Source organism: Chelmon rostratus, chromosome 20 (assembly GCF_017976325.1).
Source record: "Chelmon rostratus isolate fCheRos1 chromosome 20, fCheRos1.pri, whole genome shotgun sequence".
Classification (NCBI taxonomy): Eukaryota; Metazoa; Chordata; class Actinopteri; order Chaetodontiformes; family Chaetodontidae; genus Chelmon; species Chelmon rostratus.
This window is the reverse complement of record NC_055677.1, coordinates 6,326,233-6,349,108: the sequence shown is the minus strand read 5'-3', so window position 1 is coordinate 6,349,108 and position 22,876 is coordinate 6,326,233. Positions and strand designations below refer to the sequence as shown.

At 41.1% G+C, this 22,876-nt stretch overlaps 1 protein-coding gene across 2 annotated transcripts in view; it reads right to left on the bottom strand.

The window, feature by feature from the left end:
* LOC121623743 (cadherin-7-like) overlaps positions 1 to 22,876 on the bottom strand; it is a 98,549-nt gene that overhangs the window by 27,227 nt on the left and 48,446 nt on the right. For both annotated transcript variants that reach the window (XM_041961166.1, XM_041961167.1), the window contains exons 3-7: positions 19,955 to 20,074; positions 6,414 to 6,581; positions 4,401 to 4,588; positions 2,078 to 2,331; positions 829 to 965 (exon numbers count right to left, since the gene is read on the bottom strand). In XM_041961166.1, coding sequence (XP_041817100.1) covers positions 829 to 965; positions 2,078 to 2,331; positions 4,401 to 4,588; positions 6,414 to 6,581; positions 19,955 to 20,074 — 867 coding nt within the window. The remainder of the gene's footprint in view (positions 1 to 828; positions 966 to 2,077; positions 2,332 to 4,400; positions 4,589 to 6,413; positions 6,582 to 19,954; positions 20,075 to 22,876) is intronic.

The window sequence follows — 22,876 nt, the reverse complement described above, 5'->3', positions numbered from 1 at the left end:
GACTTCCAGCTGACTTAAATGCTCTCAGCTTGTTTCCGACTTGTTCTAAAGTGAAAATCCTGTAAAAGGAGTCTCGGATGTGCTTGATGGCTACAGGGATGATACAGTACTGAGCTTAAAGGCTAAAGCTGCATGTCCCGGCCAAAGTTAGCATCCTCATGACTTCATGATTCATGCAGAAGACATGGAATTAAACAAAGTGTTGCTCTAGTTTTGCCAAAGTATTGTTGAGTTAGTTAGTTCTAGTATCAAGTATGTTCTTATATTTCATACTAACTTGACCCTATTACGTTGCTTAGTTTACATGCTTGCTTGTGTTTTTAAAGTGAAAGTTTGATTTAGCTTCAGAGACAAGGCTTTCAAGATGAGTACTAAACGATTAGCAAAACTAATTATCAAGTAACACTTGATGGATGCTGGATTTAATGCAAGAGGTGCTAACATTAGCCTAAAGTCTGATAGCATCCAGGACAAATGTAGCTAGCTGTTGCTCCTTGGCATTGGAAGTATTGCTTGGTTACAACTGAGTGTAATGAGCCAGTTAGCCAGACATGCTAATAATTTCACATTAGAGCAGATGACTACAGTGTATAATCCATACACTTTTGCTTTTGTTTGTTTTTGGGTTAACAAAACTCTGAAAAAAGATGAGCATCTGCAACCACATGCACCTTAACATGTGTAAAAATCCAAAGCATGACAAATCTGCCCTGCCTAGATGCAGTTGCTAGGCTACAACTGACAATTGCTTTACAGGGAAGCGGTTTAGCGAACGGTCAACTCCGACTGGAATAGCAGATTGAGAGTTTGTGCTGTAAGTAAACTTACGGCTCTCGATGGCAAAGATGGTGAGGTTATGCACCGAGTTGGCCTCTCGGTCCAGCAGCTTGGCTGTGCTGATGACCCCACTTAGAGCGTCCACGTTAAAGAAACGCTCCAAGTCTGTGTTTCGGTCAATGGAGTACCTGAACAAAAATACACAACGATACACACAATCAAGATGCTTTTAAAAAATGGCTTTGGGATTATGTTATTGATTTGACATTTTAATGTTTCCTTTACTTATAAGAAAATATTATGGTAGATTTCTTCCATCAAGCTTTGCAACAATCACACTGAAGATTTTCAGCTGATACAGGGAGAACTTTAATCAATTACCAATAAACTGCGTTCACACTTTAACATAAGATTTTGAGTCTGAAAAGTTAAACTAATTAACACCAGTCCAGAGATTACTTTGAATCCAGAAATGCAGCAGAAACTTAAAGCATGAGTGAAACAAAACCCTATTAAATTTTGATAAAATTGAAGGCTCTCTACTTGTCCCTCAGCACACAACACTGATCAAACCCTTTCAATACACAGCAACTCGTATTTCTGGAGAAAATTACAACTTCAATTAGCCTACATCCAAAGGGTATTATTGCAATGTAATTTGACTCTTGTGGCTGCATTAGTTCCACAATAATTTTAATTTCAACAGATGTAGTGAAATATATTGCAGACGCTGATAACAGTCACAGGAGCAAAAAGAGGCAATTTACAGCAACAATGGCGGAGTAATTTGATTTTCTGATTAAGATTACTAACAATCCTAACAGACCAAGCATGAATACCATACAATATTCATTCAATTAATGCAAAATAGGTGGGGATCTCGAGAGTGACACCGCACAGATTGGCAATGTGAGTGCTTGTTTTGAGTCACAAATGCCATGGCACAAGTGTTGAGCCTTGACCCTCCTGCAGGAATGCCCTTCTCTCGTTCAAGATGGCATTTCAGTTTTGCAAATGCTGCACTCCTTAGCCCTCCCACCATCTGGCATTGTCACTGTGACAGCCACACAGGGTCTTTCGAGGGTCTACGGATTCTGTGTTTGTAGATAATGTGGAGCAGTGGAATGGATTAACCCCTTAATGAACAAATTAATCTTTACTTGATTTGGGAGCTTTACAGGGATTTCTTCTTGGGGTTTGTTCTTTAACAAACAGCTCTGGAGAATAGCTTTTAACACTTTTCAAAATTACAGTGATTCATGACTGATATTTAAGTTGATGAATAGCAAATTGTTAGTACCTGATGGCATTGTTGGAGGTGTCAGGGTCATGGGCAGAGACTCTCCCAATCGAGGTGCCCACTTTGGCGTCCTCCGAAACAACCATCCTGCTAAGCGGCGTGGAAAAGACCGGTGGCTCGTTCACATCTTCCACTGTCACCTTGACAGATGTTGTGTCGCTAAATGGTCCCAGACTCAAGAAGTTGGAGTCAATATTCCTGTTTGTGGCTTCGATTCGCAGAGAAAAGCTGCTCTTTGTTTCAAAGTCTAGAGGCTGGAGGTGACAGACAGGAAGAATGCATGAACATATGTGAGAGATGTTCACTTTTCTTGTCAAATAAGAGACGTGGGGTTTGAGGTGGTTAAAAATGTTCAGTTCGTTGTTGGAGAGACTGCACTGCTTTGGCTACTCCACATTTCCAGTCAGTCAAGGGTGAAGGAACAGCTTATATATTTATATAATCTGTAAATCATTCAAACAATGCTGAGATATCGATCCCAATTAAAGATGCTGATTCTAAAGAGCCATTACAATTTAACATGAAGTCAGACTTAAACAGTCATTTTCTGATGGATTATAGTTACTTTGTGTTGTGAAAGCCATCATATTGATTTTAACGAAGGCACACACCATTCTGAAATGAATGGTTTTGAAACATTTTGCCATTTTGTTTGGAGCTCCCAATTGCAACGTATAATATACTGCAGGAGAACATTGATTTGACAGTTTCATTGTCAGTGACTCGCTCCATTGTTGTAATTGTCTGAGTTTGGTGCAAAACAAACAAAGGATCAAATTGGCCCATCTGACAAGAATTGCTAGTGTCCAACAATGGCTCTCCCTCTGCTACAAAAGAGCTGCAGCACTGATCTGTCACTTCCAAGTGGCCTGAGGAGATCATTTAAAGTCCTCTGAAACCCTGAAATGGAAAGTGTGAGCCATGAGCTCTGGTGCATCCAAAAGTGAGGCAAGAATGTGCAACAAATGTCCTGTAGAAACAAATAAGTGGCTTTGTTACACATCTAAATGAGAAGTTTTATTCATCAATGTAGGCAATTATCTGTAGCATTCTGGTTCCCATGGTGTGAAGACTGTTTTTTTTAAGTGTTAAAATGTCCCTTTCAGTCCCTAAAGTGATCTCTGTGAGCTGCTGTGGTTCGATTAACCGTTGGATGTTTACTTCAATCAAAGCTGCTGGAGATAGTCAATGCTGATTTGTCATTAGCGATTACAGCTTAAGTCAAAAGTGCAGAAGACATTTTGAAACAGAGTGAGAGGGGAAAGAGGAGTAATGGAAACTGGGAGAGGCAGTTATCCTGATATCCTGCAGCAAACAAGCTGCTTATGCTTAAAGATCACAGCGGGTCGAGAGACGCGCTTTTTTCTTTTCATCAAAAAGTGATGCATTCTTGAATGCATTTTGTGCGTCCCCATAAAATTGCACGAAAAGACCAAAACCAACAGCTTGAGTGCTGTGTTTTAATACTTTCTGACTGTCTGTGCATCCAGTCCCATCATTCCTACTTAATACTGAAAACATTCAGTTTTTAAAAAGGAGAAGTGAGTTTGTGGACGCTATAGTTCTTAGCAAACATCACTCAAACAGGAGTGAATAGTGCATTTGTTGGGGACTATTTTCAGCTGTGGATCAATACACATTTGGTGCCCTAGTAAATATTTACAGTAGATGGTGTATTGGGCACTCAAAATAAACTACAGTGCCCATGTTGCCCATGTTGGTAATGAAGGAACACATCGCCTTGCAACTGCGTAGCTCACTGATGTATTTTTAATGGTTTTTGGACAACTATGGAGCTCTGTGGCACGAAGGAATAAGTTGTATCGGCCCTAATGGGATCAATTTGTTGTTGGTTTAGGGCTTTTTATGGAAAGCCATAAGCTGTTTCATGAACAAGTCAAGATTCATTCATATCTGTGGGTTGGCCACATATTTTGTTTCACAGTGTGACGACATTTTAGCTTCTGGACACAAAAATTCATACATAAATGTAGCTTTCACAGATAGAGTTGGCATTCAGTAGGAAGGAAAAATGCAGTATTGTGATATTGTGGTATGTGGTGTGGTACTTGCAGGTAGAAAAAGGAAGGGATTTCAGAGTTAACAGTATGTGGATAGTCACACCCCTCCGATCAATACTCCGAACAATATTCAATCCCACACCTGCTGCGCGCGTACACGACTTTTCCCGACAGTCAGAAAATGTTGCTGTTTCTCAAAAACTGACTTTCAGGAGGGAAAGTGTAGAACCATTCATGGGCAGAAAGCCACTGGTATATTAAATATATATGCTAAACATAAAAGCTATATGTATGTGCCGTACCTTTAGAAGGATGATGATCCCATCTTGTGTGTCCTCATCTGTTGTTATGTTGAATATGCCGGGCCCGTCGCCGTCCATGATCCTGTAGTCCATCTCTGCGTTGGAGCCTATATCAGCATCCGCCGCTTTGATTCTGGCCACCACAGATTGCACCGGCAGTGACTCCAGCACCGTGTACTGATAGTTCTCTGGGAGAGGAAGGACAGGAGCGGATGCTAATAATGGATGTGCTTATTTCACCACCAACTCACCTTCAAGCGGCTCAGCTTTCGTTATACCCCTTCGGCTTTGATTCGGTTGTGTGGCTCCTCAATAAATTCATGTTGCATAACACAACGGGCAGCAGCAGTGAGACACGGAATGAAGCACTTTGCTTTTCATTCTGCGGCACAGGCAGTCGAGACGGCAATAGAAAAGTAAAATATGCAATTAAGAAAGCAAAGACGAATTTCAGTTGTCAAATTTCTGCGTGTTGCTGGCAAAATGCAGAACTCCCTAAATGATATCTGAGTGTAATGGGTTATTCCTTGGACCAAAAAAAGAGAAAGTAAGAAAAAAAAAAAACATGAGTCAGGCTCAGATCCCTTTGGTACCTTTCACGGGATGAAATGTCCACTTGAGGATTCTATTACTCCGAAACTCTCCATTGTGTTCCTTGAGCTTTTGTCTGACCCTTCGGATTTAAAGTACTCTTATAGGAATAAAGAAGGGAATCATATTCATAATCATAATCTCTCCAATCACCATGGCAGAGCTCATTACCAGACCTTTCTGTGTTCCTCACAGTGTCTCCCTCAGCCACCGTCTAAATGCTAATCTGCCTGACATTGTTTGCCGCCATGTAATCTTTATAATGGCTTTTTAATTTGCCGTGGAATAGCAGCTCTTTAAAGGACCAAAGAATTGCTTTCCTCTCACCGTTTTGCCCCTGCACCTACCTCTTTTCCCCTCTCCCCACACCTCCCCCCGCAGCCTGTCCTCTCATGCAGCTAACCTTGGCTTCTTTCCCCTCGTTTCTTCCAAGGACTAGCTATAGCTCCCCTCTCTATCAGCTCGGATGCTTCGTAATGGTCTATCGATTCTGACCCATGACCCTGAGAGTGCGACAGCAGGAGCAAAACCCAAAATTCCTCCAAAGTCTCTTTTTTCCCCAGCGTGACAGGACTGGGTTAAAACCGCATTGATGACTTGTTGTGCAAACTTGAACCTTTCTTTCCCCCCAGGGGCCAGCAAATTGACTCTGCTTCATGGCGGTCCAGTGGTGAGTGCACCAGCCAGACAGTGGTTGGGCTATCAGCGGTAAACCGATTGCCGGCGCTTCGGATTATCATGAGAAGCACTGCATGCCTTTGAATCCTAAAGCTCGGCCTGGAACCCATTAGCAGGCCGTGAAATAGGCTGACAACAAAAAAACGGAGCCCGATTGATCCTGGTATCCAACGCCAAAGCAGCCCCCTGCTCTGTTGAAGAGTGAAGCAGGGCGGTGCACACCTTGCAGGAAGGCTGTTTTTTAATTTGGTCGCCAAAAGTCCAAATGTTTGGCTGAAAGTACAAATGCAGGGAAGTTCCAAAGATAAACAGAGTTAGGAAGGCAGTCAGAAAATGGACGAGATGAGCATTAAACACGTGTGTTTTGCTTCTGAGATTGAAGAATATTTTGTGTTCAACTGTATTCTACCGCAATGTAGAGGAAAAATTATTCTTCAGTATTGTTATATATAATACAACAAATGTAATACTGTCCAATGATTTCTTGTCAGCAGCCCAGTCTTTTTCACACTGCATTCATTGAACACAGAACTAACTGTACCCTCATTTGCTTGTCTGAGATCAAGTGGTTTTCCAATGATAATAGATCCTTAAAGCCCCATTCAGCTAGAACAAAAAAAAATGTGTAAGTGAAGCAAGGAGTTGGAGGTTTTATTCTGATTGCTGAGCTGTTCAGAACATGACATGAACTGGACATGACAAGCTTAATCGTCCCTGCAGGGACAATCAGAAGCTGAATCTTACTGTGAGCGAACCGAGGCGGGTTGTCATTGACATCTGTCAGCGTGACTGTGACGGAGGTGGTGCCGGAGAGGCCGCCCATCTGGCCGACCATGTCTTTGGCCTGGATGACGAGAACATACTGGTCCCTCGTCTCCCGGTCCATGTTGGGAAGAGCTGTTCTGATGACACCTGAGGAGAGAGGAACAGAGGGAGCAAAAGATGCTTTAGGCCACAGATTGACTCCTTCATCGACACCACCTGGCACGTTTCAAATGTTTTCATTTGAATAGATTAATTTAACAATAAATCACTACCATGTTGTTTTCACACATAACTGTCCGTGTTTGGTTGGTTTGGTCAAGTTAGCATTTTTGCTACCATTACCACTACCGCTTGGAGTGGCTAAAACGGGACATATCAACAGTTTATCCATGACTTTTAGCTAAGTACTGTTTCTTTAGTAGTTTTAGCTAACAACCAGTTATCCTTTAGTTAACTATATATCAATATTACTTTTAGATACCTAACTGTTCACTTTTAGCATCTTTTCATGCTAAAAGTAACTCCAACCATTAGTTATTAATTGTAAGTGTATTAATTGTACATATTATCTATTTCAATTTTAGCCAACTACTTCAACCTTTTAGGCCTTTAATTTAGCTAACAATTTAGCTACGTATATTTCACCCCTTCATCCATTAAGCTAACAAATTCAGCTATTAATTTGATTTTTTTTGCATATTTCAACGATTAATCCATTGCTTTTAGATATTTAAACTACTTATTCATGACTTCAAGTATTTTTCAACAATTTATCTGCTACTTTTATCTATAAATATTTAGACTTCTCTGTCTGCTTGCTAGTTTTCACACACTCTCATAGCAACACATGCTCAGGTGGTTCAAATGATTGACATATAAGCCAATTTGTTTTTAAATAATTCGTAATTTCTATTAATTAGTTGAGCTCTACAGTCTTTTCTCATTGGGAATCACTGCTTTAGGTGTCAAAATGTGTTTCATAAATGTTATATTCCTATTATTTTCATCTGTATTATGCTAATTCTTCATCCTTCAAGAAGACTGATTGCGGTCAGAAACCACAAAGCTTCAAATGCCTCAAGTTCACTGCAAGTGTTCATCTTTAATATGAAAGCATCGAAAAAGCCCGACTAAAAGACACCAACAAAATTACACCTCAAGCCCTAAAATTATTTCAGTTGACAAGAAGAACACTCGAGTAGTGGAAGTATTTATTCATGTCAAAATTGATGGCCCAAAAATATTAATTCAGGCTGGAAAAACCTGTTAACTGCAACTCTTCAAGCAGTAATTACAAGAATACATGACTTAGGTTAATGGATGTGTCCATAATGGCTGGTTGCTTGTTTACACAACAGCAATGCTTTGTGACTCTTATGTGCCCTAAAATGTGCTGTCAATCCAAATAGTTTAGTGGTCTGATGTATGATGAGGACGTTAAGACGTTGTCAGAAAAGTGAGCACATGCAAAGGGACATTTCAGCCGCCAGGGGAGGCATTATCTGTCTGTCGCCCTGTCTTGATTGATCCGTATCAAAAAAAAGATCAGAGATGTGACAACACTGGCATCAAATGACTGGCATTTGTCTGTAGTTTGCACCTGAGCTGCTGTATGAAACAGCTAGTGTCAGGCCAAGATGTGGCACACATGCACGAAATACTAAAAAGCTTGAAGAGAAATCTTCTCATTAATGACATTTTTTCCAATCTCGTCTTTATCTCTCGACTACAAAGATGATAATTCCAGAAAAAATTAACGCCATGCATTTTAATGCAAAGAAAAGTGTCCTAATCCTTCAAAAGCAATCACTGTTGCTCACAAAGTTAATGACTTACCACACAATGTGTTTCATTCATTAAATGGCACTTATTAAAGATTCCTACAGAACATGGCAGATTACTCATTACGAACCCCACAAAGCCACAGCACACAGTTCCTGAATAAATGAATCATTTTTTAGCTGCTTTATCACATTCACAGCCTGATGAAGCAGATCAAAGACAGACTCTTGCTAAGAGTTGGCACCTGAAGAATTTCTCATAATCCTTTAAATTGCACAGAAATTTTACATGTAATTGAGGCCCACTCTCACGAGGAGGAAAGAGAAAAAACGCTGTATTTATTTGCTCATTACATGTACTGAAGAATTCTCAATCAGCTGTACCCTTGATGAGGGCTATGTTGTTTTTAGACGTGGAATTGGCAAGGATCCACTGGTGGATTTGAAGAAGCAGAGGTAGATTTATACCTGTCTTTTACTGATTGGAGGCAGACAGTTAGCAACTAGCTGGTGAACATAGTGAAAAATTTAGCAGCTAAAGAGCCAGATATTTACTCAGAAGTTGATGAACCAGAGCTAAGAGGAGGGTGAATATTGGACTTCCATTTGTCAGGTCGCCGTGACTCAAAATGATGGAAAATGGTCATGTCCCCCAAAAAAGAAAAGGAAGAAAGAAGAAAAGAAAAGAATAGAAGAAAATCACTTCATTGCACAATCCTCACTTCCTTTCATATACTCTTGCACCAATATGCTGTCACGTAATTGACAGGCTAATGGCATATACATCATGTAACAGTATAATAATTTTCAGAGTCAGAAATACCATTATTTGGTATGAGAGAGGTACATATTACTTTAAGTACAATAACAAAAGGTTTCGTGCAATTTCAAATCGTTATTTTTGCCTGTATGCCAGGTTTACTAAGCCGATGCACCAGATGGTTTGTTACACTGAACCATCTGGGAAGTCGTCCATGGCAACTGTTTGGAAAAGGGCGGGCACTTTCAAAAAAAATACTTGGCAGGTGATTGGATGAACCATCTGTCTGTCACGGTCTAACTTCGACCAATCAGACCAGCGCATCATATGCATAGTAGGACTCTTGCCGAAGCCAGTCGGGAGGAGATGATACTCTCCTGTTCTGATAAAACTGATGCTATAACAGCATCAACGTTAAGCTCTTTAGGAGCCGCTATTGTTGTTTTCAAATGAACAGTCGCGTCCCTCGCTGTCATCACACTCAAACCACACCTGTAGTTGCCAGTCGTTCCTCACGTCCTCACGCCTGTGGTTTGGCCACAAGTGCGTAACTTGAAGGCTGGCAAAATGGATTCTCAGCTGATCTCATGAGGGAAAAGGTTCAAACAACTATGATTGAATACTGTAGCTGAGAATGTCTGTTACATTAATGCTAATATAAAATGTAGTGATGGAGGGAAAAAAGAAGATTTTCATGAGTTTTGTCACCCACATTGTTTTCTTATTTCAATTTGTGAAGAATATGCATTACAGTTCCCATCATGCTTTGGGTGCTGTAAACAGGAAGTATAATTTGACCATGCAGACAGCAGATTAGTTGGCTCTAGACTACACCTGAGCCCACCCTGTTGGGCTAAATTTGTTGACATGTTCAGTTAATCTGCGCCAGGGAAAGTAGCGCTGCATTAGCTACTTGCAGACCCTGTTTACACTGTGACCATGAATGGACAAACAACATTAAAATGATAACATTTGAAACTGCATTAATTCTAAATGGGTCTGTGGATGTAGCACATGAACAGATTTCTGATAAACTGCTGTTACTACCATGAATAAGGTCCACAAAGTCTCACACTGTGTATATCAGGCTCACGTGTTCTGTTTCGACTGAGTTATGACCCTGACTGGCAGGTGCTGTTTTTTATCCAGGTGCAAAACCACGACCCTCATCACTACACGTCCAACCTGGCCCTCATTCTTGCTTTATCCCGAAGAACGATTTCTTGACCTTGCAAGTGCGGTCCTCTCAAGAATAGCACAAGTGGAAGCACGCACACACTCCCACACACACACACATTGTATTCGTAATTAAGCTTAATCCAGGAACAAAGGACGAGGGACAAACAAATCAAGAAAAGTGGGTCAAAACACTTTAAGAGAAAAATGAAGATGCCTTTTGACCGTTAACCATGGCTGTACTTGAAAATAAACAATTCCATTAAGTGTTTAATTTTCTCTCTCTCTGCCATCCTTTATTAATGTCATTACAGTCCCTCCAGCTGAAAACTGTTATTGGCTGCTCTAACTAAAAGGCTCAGTTAGCTAAATTATAGTGAGCCGTCCGCTTCTTTTTCTCCAAAGTCCCTGCCAGTGGGCTTACAGTGGGATGACGGTGGTCAATAAAGCAATAATCTTTTGCTGTTGCTCCACAAAACACGCAATTTCAGTCCTGCATCAAATAATGAACGGTGGGACGTTGTCATCCAGCACTGGGGGAAAACACGACTGTCTTTCTCTCCTTCAGTAAAGCCTCAACCGCAAAGTCAAAACTGTCATCTGTTTCTTTCCCCCTTGTTTTTCAGCCTAATGCTTTTATGCGAGAATTCAGGCATCTATCTCTCTGCCGTGGATATTCACCCATCTGCTTCGTTTATCCCTTGCATCTGTCCTCCATCCACCCATTCATCACCCCTCTGTAGTTCCTTCCACAGTGTAACCTCGTAGCCAATTAAAGAGCACCACCACTGCTCTGGTGCCTGCTGTAGCGACACCTGTGAACCCTGTTTGCTGAGTTGCATCAGAAAGGTTACTTCAAGCCTTCAATCCTGCAAGGCTCCCTTAATACTAGCTAGACACAAACAAAGCAAAACTTTTTCTGTTCTTCACTCCGCACAACAATACCACAGAGACAAAGCATGCATGTCTAGACTTGAAAGAGGCATCTTTAAACATTCAGGAGAAGTAAAGCTGAGGAGGAAGCTGGATAATGGTTGGACTGTAACAACATCTGCAACGGATGGCTCCTAAAAGGTAAAATAAACTTGAGAAAGATGTTCAGATGTTAAGCCAGCAGTGAGACAAATGAATGGTCTCACTAAACCATAGATAGGATTCACACACAATTGATATACTTATTTAATATCAGCTTGGTGTGTTGGAGCCTGAGAGATATTGGCTGTGGTTAATGATGCCATGAATCCTGATTCCAGCACGCTAGAAAAAAAAAAACAGCGACATGTTTCTCCTCCCGCCTGGCCAGAAGCACACATACTTCTCACAGAGCGACACTGCTAATCCACACGGCGGTGTTGCAAGGCTGTTGTTTGTCTGCTGGGTGCCAGCCCCCCTCGCTCTCTATCTCTGTTACCCCGTGCGGCGCTGGTGTCATTCCTGGGGAGAGGCGATGATTAAAATCCTTCTGTCGCTATCACGGCACGGCCTCGCATTGCGCCGTGACTCCTCGCCTCCGGTGCAAGCCAGACGCATTGTAGCCGTGCATTTATCTAGCTGTCTCCACACCACTGGCGGCAGACGGGTGGGCCATGCTCCCTGCTAAAGCCCAGATACTTGACATTTGTCTTGGGAAGAGGAAATAAAAGTGCAGACTTTGGAGGAACCCTCTGGCTCTGCGTGCAGCTATGAGAGGCACTGATGAAGGTGATGAACACTTAAACATGAAGGGTGCAGTATGTGATTTGCTGAACCCTCAGGCGGTGCACTTACAAGGAATAGATCCCATAACACAAAAAAACAGGCCATACAAACAGGGAATAAAACCTCCAGCCCAGGTAGTTTATTACCAAGTGACATTCAAGCATCATGCTCTAATCATGGGTCACTATACTCACCCACCCAAGGAGCCAGAGTGAAATACTCTTTATTTTGTCAGCTATTTTTCTGTCCAGTCTCAGTCTCAGACCTGCGTCACATGTCCTTGTTAGTTTTTATCATATTTAGTCGACCTCTTACTGTTTTTCAACAATTTTAGTCCAGTTTAAGTCAATGAAAACTTGACATTTTAGTCTTTAGTCATCATATTATATTGAGCATTTCAGTCAGTCTTGTCTCTTTATCCCTTAGTTATCTGATGAAATGAAACAACCTGACCTTTTGTAAATCTACCTCAGTTTCATTGTGGTGAGTCTTAAAGGACCAGTGTGTGGGATTTAGTGGCGTCTAGAAGTGAGGTTGCAGATTTCAACTGACTGAATACCCTTTGCTTCACCCTCTTTGCTAAAAACGTGAAAGGCTCTATCTAGCACCTGTGTTCGGTTTGTCCAGTCTGTAAGAACATGGCGGACTCCTTGAAAGAAGACCAGCTCCCTCTGTAGATACAAAGAGCTCTTTATAACGAAAGCACAACAATTCTTATTTTTACACTAATAAAAACATACTCATGAACATTTATTTTCTGCCATTTTCTACCAACAGGTCTCCTGATCCTTTAATGAGTCTCTTCAGGTCTTTTTCTTCCCTTCTGATAAAGGAATGAATTTGTTTCGTCCTGTTTTCTCAGCGTCATTGTAACAAAAATGGGCTCAAATATCACCTTGTTTCTTCCTCCCAAGCCCTGCTGTCGTCAGTGGTAGCTTTACTTTGTAAGTTACTATGAGTCCTGACTGTGTGCTGTGGTTCAGTCCTGATACGACATGTGCAGCACAGGAAAACGCAACTGCAACGAAAAAATAGAGAGATTTTGTCTCATTGTAGTCATGGGATAAAAAGGAAGCCGGATTCATAGTTTACGTTGATGAAATTAACACTAAAAGGGCCCTGTGATACAGTACTAAGTGCTACAGAAGCATATTGTTATGTCAAACATGCTACAGAACACAATATCCATTAATTTGTGGTGTTTTGTTGAAAGGAAGTGTGTTCGTCTGTGTGCACGTCCAGGTGTATGTGTTTGTTTGCAATTAGAATTGAAAAATTGTGTCTCCCTCTCGATATTACAGGAGGCAGCCAGATTTATATCTAGCCTTCAGCTGTAATGTTCTCGATTTAGTGCAGTCACCACTACAGGAATCTGGTCCACAGCCACAGCAACACGAATGTTTAAAGAAGAGGGTAAAGACAAGCACAAGGTTTGAAAAAGACTATGCTAATATCTTCATCGCAGACTGATCGGTCTCCTCTTGACCCCAGCATCTGGATTTCACAGCAGCTATAGATTACACAAGGATCTGTTGCTGGCCTTTTCCTTTATTTGCGCACATCCAGTTTAATTAGATTCTCAGGCTGAGAAAAAGACAAAGCTCGGTCCATCCAGGCTCCTCTCACCTGAGTGCCTGTCATATTCAGCAGTCACAGTCGTGTTGCTTCGCGAGGCAAGCCGTGTCACATCTTACATTCCCCCTTTAGAATGTAATTAATCCTCTCATTCAGGCACCTGCATTTTCTGCTCTTGTTATTCCAGCCATTGAGGTTTGTGAGCATGCACGCATGCTTAGCAGTGCTAATGTGTGCGGATAATTGTCTCTAGAGGACTTGCCATATCACCAAGGTGTATGGAGCTGGAGGCAGCTGTTCAAACCTCCTTGAGCCTGCCATCAATTAGAGCGCAGTCCTTAACAGCATAACCATTTCAGCATCACCTTCAAACTAAACTACGAGCTATCAATCAACATATATTACAAAATGCTGTCTTAACTGTGCACCTGTAGGCATCTTATATATTTTGCCAACATTATGCATTGCTTGGAAGTTATTGGAGCTATTCAGGATTAAGTACTTCTCCCAAGGGCACCTTGTAGATTCAATTTGGGATTAAGAACCAGAGTAAAGAGACTTGTTAGACGACAGAGAGCCAGGATGCTTCCCACCTAACACCAGGTCACACGCAACCTCCTCCCCTCCCCCCCTGGACCATTAGCCCTCTGCCACTTAATCGCTAGCGCAGTATTGCAGCGTGGAGCTTAGAGTGTATTTCAGCCCAGGCACTTTGTCAAAGTCACCCTCTGCTATGGCCCGGGCCTGTGCTGCAAATGGGACTAATTAGCAACTTGCAAAGACAGAAGCACAACGCTCATCCCACAACACTCAATCCTGGGGCGCTGTCTAAAAGCTGGCGTCTCACCCCGGGAGTGTATTCTGTAAGATACATGGTATTGACAATATGTTAAAAACTAACAGTTAACACAAACACCGTGGTCCCTTTCACAGCCAATACTGAGCATGGACACAATATTTAACACCCGTAACACCATTTAAACTGAGGCGATGTAACTAACTTTTTCTTCTGCAGCCTTATTTATTCTGGTCCGGTAGTTTATGGTAGTTAATGTTAGATAATGTTACCTCACTTTATGCACCGTCAGTTAGCTGACTTCATGACTCTTGTCTATATGCCACAGGTGAATATTAGTGGTATTATCACAGTAATAAAACAAGCTGTTGACTGAGGAGAAAATGATTTCACTGTGTCCTTATCCTGTAACTTCCAGTTGTGGCCACAGAGGGCGCTGTTTGCTACATTATGTTAACTTTATTAAAGAAATGCTCATTTCACGTTAACAGTGCTTTTAGCCCTGCTGCATTGGATTAGATTTTGCTCAGGTTACTTCCTCCAACACAAACAACATTTATGCTATCGATTCAGGGTCCGGCTGCCCTGCAGATGATGCATGTTTCGCCCAGGTTTCATTAAAGCAAAACTATATAACTTAAGCTAAAGACAGAAGCAACTGTGGCAACATGTGGCTGTTATGGAAACATGCTAAAAAATGGCAAAAATGTTGTGTAACAGTAGCACAAGTTCAGAAGAAACGTAAAGTCTAACTAGCTCAGAAATGTGAAATTTAGCTACCATTAGCTAACATTAGCCACCATAAGCTAGTGGTCATGCCAGACCACGTAAGACTGTAGCAGTACTTTCAACTTTCAATTTCAAGGATCAAAGGAAAGAAAATACACAAAGGAATGTATGCTACATGAAAGGTACAAGCACATTGTGTTGTGATTGACATTTTCAGCTCTACAGACCCTAAATCCTTATGTGATAGAAAATCTGAAAAAGCAAATTGGTGTCAATATGCAAACAAATGTCTGCATGCACATGTGAGCGACTGTCACTCTGAAGATCTAAGAGACAGCGATAAACACTTTGGCAGCTCGATACAAAACAGACTGTAGGTAGATTGACATTTGACGACGTCCCTGCATCACGTCTCATCTACCACGCTGAGTCTGTACGGCGTGCAGCAGAAATTGACTCTGGTTAGCATCACAATCTACTGTGGAAGAACACAGGCCACTTACAGTAAGCAATCATAACCCATTAAAGCTTTTGAAATATCAACCTTGGGATTTAAAAATCCACTTAGCTTAATGAAAAACACGTCATCAGCTGAGGCGGTGAAAGAATGAGCTGCGGTCACTGAGCTGAATGGGTCTTAAGAAAAACATGACATGAGAGTAATGGGGACTTTATGGGGCAGACATGCTGTTTGAACATCACTTAAGTAAATGTCTGCTCTCGCTCTAATTGGTATTGGTGTCATGAAGTCTCACTTGAGACTCATCGATGCATTTGGGCGTCCTCGCAAACTTTGTAAAAGATCACTGAGCAGCCAAAGGGAAGCGGTCCAAAAATAAAAAATAAAAAACAACCAGTCTCGTCCCTGTTTTAGAAATTTCTGCCGGACACAATGTGATAAATGAGGCCCCGTTTTTTAGTTCTTCATGATCAGAATTTTAATTTAATTATTTCACCCCCGGCTGTTCTCCTTGTTTTAGCTGATTCATTTGCTTTAAATTTTAACTGCTTTATTCATTCTTATGGTTTTATGATTTTACTAATTTGGCTTTTTGTTATTTTTACTTTATTATCTATTATTTTAAGTTTCTCATTCGTTTTTCATGGTGTCCAGGATCTTATTTATACTCAGCTATATTGCAACTGAGGTCTCTAGCTCAATGTGTTTCTGAGCTAAAACCAACATAACTATAGAAGAGGAAGTGCTGTGATTTTTAAGGGATGTCAAACAAATAAGCCACAAATAGACAAATAAGTACAAAAGGTGGAAAGTTGGTAAAAGGTGCGACACTGTTAGAAGTTGATGACACTACAGGATCTCGGTTTTTACAGGAAACCAGCCAAGCATTTTTTTAGTAGCATAAATTTTTATTTCCCCAAGGTAGTTCTTCTTGAAAGGCAACTAAATTAAGATGAAGACGAAGGTAACCGCATGAACACTTCCTAATATTTCTCTCAATTACAGTTGAGTCTCATACTTTTTCAGGTAGCAATATAAGGGGAAAAATCTTAAAAGAGATCTGTTCAGAAACTTCAGTAAGCCAGTAGAGACTTCCAGGCAGTAACAGGCACTGCAGCTATAAAAGCCGGCAGGATTTTCCCCTTGACACAAAACTTACTGTTCTATAAGCCGTTGTTTAAGGTTACTCCTGTCAAACAAGAGAACATGTCTTCATGCTTCCCTGCATCAGGTCCCACATGGAGTCACACCTCCTTGACAGTCATCCATGCTATTCAATTCTGACACCAATATTGCATCTCATAACCATGAGATCCAATCACCTTCTACGTGGATGGAAAGAGAGCCAAGTATAATCAGTCGTGGTCAGGCAGTGATGGGCAGCAGAATACCGAGGCGCTGGCAGGGGCCCAAGGGCTGTGTCTGAGTGCACATTTAGGTGTGTGTGTGTGTTTGTGTGTGTGTGTGTGTGTGTGCTGCATGTTTGACAGGTTAATAAACCAGCCGTTGCCCTTCTATAGAAAGAGCACCAATGTGAGCTTAAAGTTTCATGCTTCAAGCTAGAGTTGGTGATGTTGGAGAAAATGGTGCAGCACATCATTGCCGTTGCTAACCGTATGCAACTACCTCATGCTAACCTTAACTTCAAGCTGGCATGTTAGCATTGGGAAATTTTGGGGCTTGTGCAGACCGAAACAGAGCTAAAAGGAAATGTGAATATTGGACTTCATTTGATCGCAAACATCATGATGCATTAAGTCGTTTTCAGCTAAAAGAGCAAGCAAATCCACTTAATGCTACCTGTCCAGCACCAAACAGCAAGCAGTCATAGCAGCTAGCTGTGAGCTGCTAGCATTAACAACAGATACAAATCAAGATGTTTCCCTCAGGAGTTGATAGAGACCAAATCAATGATGCTACCGTGACAGAAAATAGAAAATAAAAATCAACTAAAGCAGGCTTCAGGAAGGAGAGAGGCAGAATATCTAATGTTTAGTTTAATTTCTATGTCTAGCAACACGTTTTATATCATTTTTGCATGGTAGCTTGTCCTGCCAGGAGACACCAGCGCTAGAGGTTCATTTGTGCAAATGAATGCGTGGCGTCAGGGAAATGAGACACTTCAAGATGAGATGTGCTCCAGCACTCAAAGTCTTGGAAACGTTCAGAAAATTTGGTTTCAATTCATTTAAAAGACAAAGAAGAAATTGTTTTTAAGCATATATCAACTCCTTTAAAATATCTATAAGACTCGATTCTTTTACAATGCAAACACGAAGAGTAAAATAGCCCCCTTCACTGATATGATCTGTCTTAGGGCTAAATTTGGACTAAACCAGCCACATTTTCAGCTTTATTGGAGGGCATAAATGATGACTACAATTTAAAAAAAAGGATCTGAATTTTCAACATCCGTGCATGTCTGGTGCTTGATCACCAGCTGAGCAGAAAGGAACTGAGAAAAACATTGAAGCGCAAATTCCCCAGTTCCAAACCAAACTCATCTTAAGGAAGGTGATTGCAGCATTTTAACACATTAATTAGCCCACAGTAGTTTTAGCTTCTTAGAAAATCAAAGATTTACAGCCTCAGAGAAGTCCCAGTGGAACTGCTGGAGCTTAAAGAGTATCCATGAGGAACTTATTCATTTAGAGTGTATAAAACATGTAAATGTTCACCCCAAAACATGGAAACATGGAAATGTTCCCTAATGAAAGCTTCAGCAGGAGGCTTCATTAGTCAAAGGTCTCCAGAAAGTGAAAAACAACACAGAAACTCTGTGATACTGTGCAGACTTCCTGGTTAAGTGTGCTGAATTGTGGATGCTCATATCTCTTCTTCCTCAGACACCACATCCATAACGCCAACACACTACAAAGTCATTTCCTTTCTCGAGATGTACATTCATTTCTCTGGAATGCTCTATTCTCCTCCAATGGTTAGGCTTATTGAATGTTTACAGTGAACCTTACGGGTCACCGTGGAATTATTGTTGTTGAGCTTCCCTCCTATTTCTGTGTCTGCCTGAGTGTGAAAAATAAACGACATAAATCCCTGCATTGCAGTGGCTTTCACCAGTTCATGAATTAGAACGACATTCATAAAATCCCGGCTTGTGCGTTTGTGTGTGTGTGTGTGTGTGTGTGTGTGTGTGTGTGTGTTGCTCCCAAAGCAGAGGACGGCGTCTAATATTATGGGATGGCCCATATTTTTATGTTTTCTAGCAGGAGTGCTGTGCATGAAGCGGCCGAGCCTGGGCAGGGCACTGGCTAATGAGCCAGCTATGAAGACGTAGCGAGGACTGCTCCTGCTCTCCTCAGGATAAAACGCCCGGCAAGTCAACAAACTACCTCACATCTTATTTCTCTGTTCATTTGAACCTTTTTTTCTCAGGCTTTTTTTAACCGTTTCCTAATTTGATCGACGCTATCTTCATTGCACCGAGCGATGATAGAATTTGGATGTCGGCTGCTTTCTTCGAAACTCGGTGCTTTAGCTTGTTGATTGCAAAATAAAAGTGTCACTGGTGTTTTTATAGTCAGCATCAAGGCACTTAAGTCTGGTGTATTCCAGTATGAGCAACACTTACAGTCACACAGTGTAACTTTTGGCATAACTCAGGGATTTTGCTGCTACAGTCTGACTTGATCTGGTATCACCAGCAGCTTATATGTTAGCCAACGTTAGCAAAGTTTATATAAATGACTTTATGGCTCTTCTCTGCTTGAGCTACTGTTGCACTATATTATATAATGGCTCAGATAAACATTTCAATGGTTTTACCAGTAAGGTAAAACAAGAAGTAAACAGTGTACCCTCATTAGGAGACACATTTCTGAGGGCCTTCAACTGGCCCTCAGTCAGGTTGCATTGATTATGATATTTTTAAAGCTACACTAAATACTAAATACACTCAGTGGCCACTTTATTCAGTACAGCTGCACAATCTAATACAATCCAATACAGCTGTTGTGCCATAAAGTTGACTTTTATGATGCCCATAATGTGATGTTTTTTGACACTATTACACAAAGATATATATTAAAATTTAGGGGAAAAAATCAGTCTAGCTCACTAACAGGTGTATTAGTAGACAATAATTATCTGTCATGATAATAACTTGATTGCAATCATTAGTAATCTGTGGAGTTACAGACAGCAGTCAACAGGCCAACATTAGCACATGGTTTTTGTGTCCATACAGGAGAATCCTGAGCTTCAGAAACAGATGAAACAGATTACAGTGTCAGCCTAAGTCCTGACCTCACCTGCATGCTGTTATTGGCTGGAGGCTACACACACCTGCCCAAAGGTTGCAGCCCAGAAACATCCTCAGCAAAATAAGAAGAAGCTACAGGCGGAGGGCAGATAAATACACACACTTCTAGTCGGTCATAAGAGATGATTGTGATGGATTACGTTAGTGTTAGGCTAAACATCTATTTTTTTAGGAAAATCCTGCATAAAGTGCCCTAAAATGACACAATGTGGTCATATCTGTGCATTAAATCGCCCTCGCTGTCGTCTAACATGTGTTGCACCGACCTGTCTTGGGCTCCACTGAGAAGTAGGGCTGTCCGTGGATGATGCTGTACACCACCCTGGCGCTGTTCCCGTACGTTGGGTCATCTGCATCAGTGGCTGCCACTTGCACCACCATTGTTCCTGTGGGCAGACAGCCCTTCATTAGTTTCCAAGACAACATCCAGAAGACAAGTCAAACAGAGCTAAATGTGGAAACAGTCATCATATCAACAGAGCGTGTGACCAATTCCACTTGAAGGCGGGGGAGGGAGAAAGCAATGAAAATGTAACTTCTGAGGCGATAAATAATCTCATTAGACATTAGTCATGACACTGTCTTCCTTTGTTGGGGCTGGTGTTTACTTAAGTTTTTGGTTTCATTTTTATACAAAGTTTAAGGCAGTTTTTCACAGAAACCTTCAGCAGCACCAAAAGATGTGACATGTGCTGTGTACTGGCTCTCGGCCTCAAACGCTGCAAAACAAATAACCCTCTCCGTCGTTGACATCATTTGCAGGGACGCTGCAGCGGGATTAAAGTGTAACTCCTAGCTTTTAGTGATCGTTTCGTTGCCATTGTTTCCATTTGCCTCCTGCAGATCAGTTAGGAGCATCTTTTCCGGTAACTTCAATCTGCCGATTCTAACTCGGCAGCCAAATGGGCTCTGCGACCAATCTGTGCTGTGTTAAAGAGGCATTTCACCACCACCAAGAAGGAAACAGCTGAATTATTATGCATCTCATATCATCCTGATCTGAAAAAAAAAAGTTTGGTTTGGTTTTAGAAGAGTCAAAGAGTTTGAATTTGTCCTCCAGCGATGTCACAGGAGGACACTGCATCTTTGTGTTGCACTAATTAGGCCTCAATAAAACGCTGTAGATTAAAGAATTTTATAACACAAAGTTTTAGAAAAAGATACAGCTGGGAAAACACTTTTCCTTCAATTTTCCACTTTTTTTTTACTCACTTTTTTATTTTACAGTTAAATTCTGTCTTAACATGCACAGATGGCAACCCACCCAGTTACTGGTTTAGGGTCCACAGACTGCCTCTGTTGATCTGCAAAGGAGAAAAAGGCAACCATGAAAACAAAACGATATGTGAAGGCGAGAGGCACGATTGCGGTTTTGTTGTACAAACATCTCTAGTGTTGTTTGTTTATGATGCTCTGTCAGATTCTGGTAGATCGTCTTGTTTAATGAAGTATTCCTTTTCTGTTTGGATGAATTGCACAGCTCTTAGTACAGTGAAAAGGTTTTTTTTTTTTCCTGAAAAACTGAATTAACCCAAGCAATGCAAGATATCTATCAAAAACTGGATATACTGAGCCTGGAATCCTGATAACATATAAATCAGAATCCCTTTAATGACCATAAATTAATCCTTAATTTACCCCTGAAAACATACACCCTCAGTAACACCTTAATTGTGGATAAAGATATTTGGTATGTTAGCCACCGACCCCTTCATTTCTAACTAATTAATTCATTAGAGGTTGTTTTTTTTTGGTGAGAGTAAAACCCCTTAAAAAACACCCTATTTCAAAAAGCCTTTAGCTGACAAATAATGTATAATTTAAGGGGTGTATAGCTTTTCCTTTAACGTACACATTAATTTGAAATATTTCACAAATCCCTTAATTATCCTTTCAAGGTGTTATTAAGATATATAAGAGGTTCATAGAATGCAAAAACTAATCCAGGCACTGGATTAACACCATAAGACATTAATTTGAAAACCCCTCATTTAATAAATCATGCAGATTTCAAAGGGTGATTTTCACCTTAATTTACATGTAAATTTGCTGCTGCTTAGACGAATGTGATATCGACTCGCTATTCCGACTCTCTCTCCTACACATCAAACCTGCAACACCCATCATTTCATTGGCCAGCAGACAAGTTAAAAGTCCAGTCACAGGGTAGCTTTAGTTCTCTTCACTGATTGGTCAGTTCTTCTCCGGTCAGCGATAGAGTTGAGCTGTTTTGGCCCCCGGTTCCCGAAGTAAAAGTTCTGTTCATGGTCGCTAGAGACATGTCATGTGACTCATTTAGATCAACAACTTTTGAAGCAAAGCCTAAATCTCTATGTGGCAATAGCACGTTTCCAGTGCTACGTTAGTTAAACTACGATATTGCAGCTAAAAAATCCAAATACCAAGTACAAATTCATGTGTTAGCACGCACATCAGTTAGCCATAATGCTAACTTAACACATGCGCTGGTTATTAGTTACAAGAAATGGGAATGTGACAGCAAACAGCAAATCCAACCATCACCTCTGCGCCAACCAGTCAACCAGCTAGCCTGGTAGTCTCAACCAGGACAACTCAGTGTAACTCCAGGAAACGCCAGTTTAGACACGGTCGGCAAACACTGTCGCATGGCGGCCTGTAACAGCCAATCATACGACCAACAAACAAACAAAAATTAGCTCATGCTAAGGAGCTTTGTGTGCGAGAGCTAACAACAAACGTAAAACAAGATTGGGAGGTATGTTACGTAGCCAGTTAAAATTAGATAGGCTGCAACATGCTACATGTTGGCTACAAAGAATGGCAGTTACTCAGGATTTTGGCATAACTATAACATCATCTACAAGGGAAAGAGCGCCATCTGCTGGCTGTTTACTGTAGAACTGCTGAACTAACACAAAACACGCATGTTGAATAATTTGCTAGAGAAAGCTTGATTCATTAAACATGATTAGCCAGCTAGCATTCAGTTAGCATAACATTAGCTTCAGTTAGCATAACATTAGCTTCTCTTCTTATGGGCATTTGTCTGTTGTGCTTTATGTATATGCAGTGACAGTGAGATAATGACGGCTCGAACACTCCAAAAATGGCGGCGCTGACCCCAGAATGCTTTGCGACTCCCATTCCCTACTGAGCCGAGACAGTGAGCGAGGTTTGATTGAAAGGGAAGGAATCTGATGCTCAAT